Raw genomic sequence first — 6,000 nt, 5'->3', positions numbered from 1 at the left:
CAAACTTAACTGAAAAAGATAAGCAATCTACTGCCTGAATATGACCAACTGCTAAAACAAGACCTGTAAACCAGGAGTTATGGCATAATACTTCTGGATCTTAGCAGTCCTGATTACATTGTAGCAGCTCCACATAGGTCCAATGGCGGCCACTACAAGAATATTGTTCGTGTCAGGTTTTACTATCATTTTATTCCCCAGGTTACTTATTATGGCCAAAAAGTGAAGAAAAACCGAAGTCAAGTCTTTAATAAATTCATGTGGAATTATTCTGTTGAAATGTAATATACTATGAATGATACGGTCCTCTGTAGTGGCAAAAATCCCATATGCCAGAACCTAAAGCTACCTTTTAAATCCTTCAACGACTGTTGTCAGACAGGTCCAAGTACACAAAAAGAATGGCAGCTCTTGTTAAATTAATCCATTCCATGGCGTACAGAAATAGATCAATTTGGGATGACATTTAGCAAAATTTTTGCTGATAGGAAGACGAAGCGGCGACAAATGTGGGATTAGCCATACTGCTAGTTACAGTCCAAGAAAATCTACATTATTTACATATATCTTTATGTACACTATAGTATATACACTGGTAGTGTAGTACAAAAAAGGAAATGAGACCAGAAGTAACCTTGGCTGATAGTAACCTTTCCTCCGAGTCTCTGATAGCACAGCCCACCATTACACGCAGCTGTTATTGGGGGTCACACTTTCCGTTTTGGTTGCTATTCTCAAAGCTTGGTTGGGAATAAAGTGCAAGGTATATATATTCTAAAAGAACATGCAGCAAACTGATATTCATCAAAACTGCACTATGTCCAATCGAAACATCTGCTTGTGCGATTAGCAGATCCTTCTGCATTTAGTTTTTTTTTTCTTTTTCTTCAATAAAGTTCATCCTTCAGGATAAATGTATCAGTTGCATACCTCCTCAATAGTTTTAGTAAACTTTGCAAGATTCACACCATAGCCAGGTGGGGTTGGTAGGGGATTTATAGCCAGGTAAAGAGAAAGATGTATTATTATGGGAATAATCCTAAGATATATATAGAAGTCTTTGCCAGTGGCTGGGATGATATAAAGTCTGTGAAAGATTTCACTCTGTGCAAATTCTTTATAGTTCCAAGACTTGGCAAGCATTTTGAGGATTTCCCAATTATCCTACTTGGTTTGTGATCAGTTTTGTGCAGTACAAATATTGTCCTCCTCATTCAGACATTGTATTAGTGCTTAATAAATGAGAACAAGGACGTAGATCCAACCAACAGCACTAGAAAGTAGTTTCACTAATCCTGAATTGTGCAAAATAAACATTTAAAGTGATGTCTGCAGGAAGTATAATAAAAGCAAGGTGCAGGCTACTTACATATAGATTTACATATACCTCTGCACTACAAACGTTCAGTACCAGCTGACGATGAGGAGCATACACAGTGGTGCAGAGGAAGAAATATACTCCTGACAGACCATCTGTATTCAGGTCCAGGTGAAGGTCCATCACAGTCTGCATACCAGGCTATACACCCATATGAATCAGGCTGGAACAACACACTGTTGCATTGCAGAACTTTGCATATTCTGTTCAGTAGGAAAGATGTCCAACTTTCGTGGCATAGTAACATTTTAGAACAACTTTATGGCTAAACTCGCCATAGTAATGCAAAAGATCCATAACTCAGACTAATGAAGAGTTCCAAGGTTTCAGATTCTTACAGCAGTTGAAGGGGATTTGCAACTTGATAAAGAGCCACACTATTTTAGACACATGACAATCTGCAGCCTTGTCTGATGCGAGTAAAGAGTCCGAAGAATGGCATAAACCTGAAGCTCGGCCACAGTGCTTGCAATGGTTTTTATAGAGTAAGCTAAAAATGCAGACTTGAAGATAGTGGAGACAAAGCATTACGCGCAAATGCTGCCTTGAAGTGCATATAGTCGGCGTTCTATGCAAAGTTTACCTGTAAGGAGAAATGGGGGGCATTATTATGTTTAGCAGGACAGAAAATCATATCATATTTTTAGTTCTACAACATGGAATGTACTCAGCACCCTAATGAACAGAGTACACCTAGTTACTACACAATTTAAAAACAATTCTGGTGAATCCAGGTACTCCAAGAGCACTTTTATAGCTGTAATAATTACTACATACTACACACCTTTTAAGGGTTGTCTACATTTCTAGCATTGGCTGCTTGCATTTCCAGGTATTTTAATCACTTGCTGACCAGCCGCCATAGTTTCACTACGGCAGGTCTGCTCTGTCATCCGGAACAACGTATCTGTACGACGCTTCATGTAGCAGATAGTAGGGACCTGCGAACGCGCTGATTGGCTAAAGAGGGAGCCAGAGGGTCCGGCGGACGCCATGTCCGCCGGGCACCCGCGATTGCTCCCTTTGGAGACAGAATGGCCCATGTGTGCGCCTCCACTATCTACTACACGATGCGACGTACAGGTAAACAAGGCAGACCGCTGTTCTGTCAGTGATTAACACAGGAATCCTGTGTTCCTCCTATTTAGGAACACAGGTCTCTGTGCTCATCCAGTGAGTAAATCCCCCACAAAGTTAGAAAGCATCCCCTAAGCTCACATTTAACCATTTGTTCGTCCCTGGTGTTAACCTCTTCCCTGCCAGTGTCATTAGTACAGAAACAGTGTATAGATTGTAAGCTCTAACGAGCAGGGCCCTCTGATTCCTACTGTATTAAAGTGTATTGTATTTGTACTGTCTACCCTTATGTTGTAAAGCGCTGCGTAAACTGTCGGCGCTATATAAATCCTATATAATAATAAGATTTTTAGCACAGATTACTGTAGCAATGCCACTAGTCCCCTCAAAAGTGTCAGTTAGGGGTCCGATTTGTCCACCCCAATGTCACAGAACTGCTAAAAATTGCGGATAGCTGGCATTACTAGTAAACTAAATAAAAATAACAAATCTTTCCCCTAGTTTGTAGACGTGATAACTTTTGCGCAAACCAATCAATATACACTTATTTTTTTTTACCAAAAATATGCAGCAGAATACATATTGGCCTAAATGTATGACAAAATTAGATTTTTACATTTTTTTTTTATTGGGAATGTTTTATAGCAGAAAGTAAAATATATTTTTTTCCAGAATTGTCGCTCTTTTTTTGTTTATAGTGCAAAAAAAAAAAAAAAAAAAAAACTGCAGAGGTGATCAAATACCACCAAAAGAAATCTATATTTTTCAAAAAAAAAGGACATCAATTTTATTTAAGTACAGCGTCGCACGACCGCACAATTGTCAGTTAAAGTAAAGCAGTGACGTATTACATAAAATGGCCTGGTTTTTAAGGGGTAAAACCTTCTGGTCCTTAAGTGGTTAAAAAAATGTTTTACACCCTGCATTCCTATTGTCCTTTTAATCTGGTAGGAACTTGATATAATCCAGGATGTTACAGAATAATATATCTTTTATTATTCTATACTATTATTAAACAGCATAGCAAGACTCCTCATCTATTAGGTGTATAGCATTTTCTTTTCACTAACTATATAATTACAAAGAATCACCAGCAGAGGTCCTCCTTATCACTAGGAAAGGCTGCTAACCACTGCTAGACTGCTGAAAATATCCCTTATGTTAATATTTACTTTAATCCATCATGAAAACTGACGTTTAGCTTTGAATAATAAGATGGTGATTTATACTACTCAGTGTGAAATTTAAGCTTTCTATACCCGGCTAAGTCACACGCCACAGCCTTCACTCACTTGTTTACCATTTGAGCATTGTAATGGATCTGCTACCAAATGCCATCATTTTCTTTTCTAGGATTGCAGCTACATGATTCCTAGAAATTATAACACAAAAGCAGCCAAGAGATTCTTTCTTAAATACTGTCCTATCATTTTACTGGACGCCATGGCATTCTGCCAGTCAGCCAGAGTACCTTCTCTATGCCACAGCATGGCCGAGCGATGGCTTCACTGTATAGCCTCAAAGAAAAATAATTGATATAACAAGTAAACTCACATTTGCTGATGTTGTCTACATCTGCTTGATCTGTCATGAAGCTGACCAATCCATCCATCAGAAGCAAAGCCTTATGGTACCTCTGTACACAGTCTTCCCTGTGGTTAAACATTTCATCCAGAGCTGCCGACTGTACCTGTGGGCAGAATTCATAGAGTTATGGAGTCCCAGGCCCATAGTGGAATTTGGAGGCAGACCTAAAAGTTATCTAGAGGCTATAATACTTTAAAGAAAAACACAAATGTCTGCAAGAATAGGGAGCAAACATTGATCTTTACATTAAAGGCACCCATGTCTATTTAATAAAGCAAAGGACAATGTGTAAATTGCAGAATCCCATAGGAAACGACATGTAAACATATTTCATTGTTCTGATCACTATAATAAATCAAATGGCATGGCTTGCTGTAAGTTATTGTACATCATTATGGTGAAAGAAGCGTTTCCCACGAATCTCCTAAAAATGGAAGGTTCATGGGAGATGGGGAATTTTTAATGGGCCCACATGGTGATATCACCATTATATTTGGGAGTCCATGCTGGGTGTTTTTTTCTTTTTTCGCACTGAGATTTTGTTTGCTTTTCAGTTTGGCTGGTTCTGAATTATTTATGGCTCACTTGAAATTTTGACCACGCATCTTTTGATGGCCCTTACTCGATGGGTTATACCGGTTTCTTCGGACCCTTACAGTATATCGGTTTTGGATCGCAGCACGTTTTAGACTATATAGGGTGTTTGTATTTTACACTGATCACGCTGTTCTCTTTATCTTATAAGCTATTTAGAAAAATATTCTAAAAGCAGATCCTAAAGAAGCCCCTCAACCTGGGCGAAACGCATTGATCCAGATCTATACACTTGCTGGGACCTATTCCCATATGGAATGTACATGCTGTATGCTAATGTGTGTAGCACCCTCCTAGATAGGTGCTAGATAGGAAGTGGAATTTGTTCTGCCTGCTTATCAGGAGAGTGGCAGGTAAAACCTATGGGAGCAGGATGTCTGGTCAGGCCTGTTGCATGTGTCCATGTGTGATTCACCTGGTCTGAGGGAGTGTCCCCACTGTGTCCAATAGGGGAGCCTGTTGGATAGTGGAGGAAACCCAGGCAGTGACATACAGGCTTTGTAACTGTCCCAGTGGGTTGGCACAGACAGTGGTGCATCCTGGCATACGATATAAAAGCCAAGGGCACATGTGACAGGGTGTCTTTGGGTGGGAAGCCAGGTCCCAGGAGGAGGGTGACGGCTGTCTCTCTTCCTGTTGCTGTGGATGGTGGTCACAGGCAGTCGGGCTAGTGGACCAGGAAAGTGTGGCTGAACCCAGAGGTCCAGTGGAAGTGAAGGCAGATCAACTCTGGAAAAAACAGTGTCCGTGAGTACAGGGGTGCTTGCCAAAGGGTCTGCCCAGGAAGAGGACCCCTCCAGTGGCTAGTCAGCGGACGGGTGTCAGCACACAGGCAGAGAGAGTAAAGAGGGTGCGAAGTTGTTAACCCTGAAGAGACTATTCAAGCGGGAACAGTAATCTTATCTTCACTTCAGTGGCAAGGTGAAGCAGCGGGCTTGCCGCATTCTACAGATAGTTGTCCTCAAGATTGTGCATAGTTCATAGTTGGAGTATCCCACTCATCCCTTCTCCTATTCCCAGTGCTAAAATAAAAACACAAAAACCAACATGTCCTGGATTGATTATTGACTGAGCCAAGGACTTTCAATGCCGTTTGTCTGCTATCAGTTGCTAAGGGTAACCCAGGGGAATCCAGGAAGAGTAATTCTCAGCAGTCCTTTAGGAGGCAGTGCTACATGTTTTAAACATAATATGTTTTTCAGAGGATCTGTATCTCTATTGTTTTTAAGATTTTGTATAAATAAAAATGTATTGATTTTTTATGGACTTTTGTTGAGTAATTATCACTATGTGGGCACATTGAAAAATCCCCATCTCCCATGAACCTCCCTTTTTAGGAGATTAGTGAGAAACACTTCTTTCTC

General features: G+C 40.3%; 1 protein-coding gene across 2 annotated transcripts in view; it reads right to left on the bottom strand.

The window, feature by feature from the left end:
• Positions 1 to 811: 811 nt before the first annotated feature.
• Positions 812 to 6,000, bottom strand: part of ULK1 (unc-51 like autophagy activating kinase 1) — a 143,809-nt gene continuing 138,620 nt past the window's right edge. For both annotated transcript variants that reach the window (XM_082266260.1, XM_082266259.1), the window contains exons 27-28: positions 4,010 to 4,145; positions 812 to 1,961 (exon numbers count right to left, since the gene is read on the bottom strand). In XM_082266260.1, coding sequence (XP_082122386.1) covers positions 1,906 to 1,961; positions 4,010 to 4,145 — 192 coding nt within the window. In that variant the 3' untranslated portion in view covers positions 812 to 1,905. The remainder of the gene's footprint in view (positions 1,962 to 4,009; positions 4,146 to 6,000) is intronic.

This window comes from Pelophylax lessonae (assembly GCF_965119305.1).
Source record: "Pelophylax lessonae genome assembly, chromosome: 1".
Lineage (NCBI taxonomy): Eukaryota > Metazoa > Chordata > Amphibia > Anura > Ranidae > Pelophylax > Pelophylax lessonae.
This window is presented reverse-complemented; position numbering and strand designations above follow the sequence as displayed.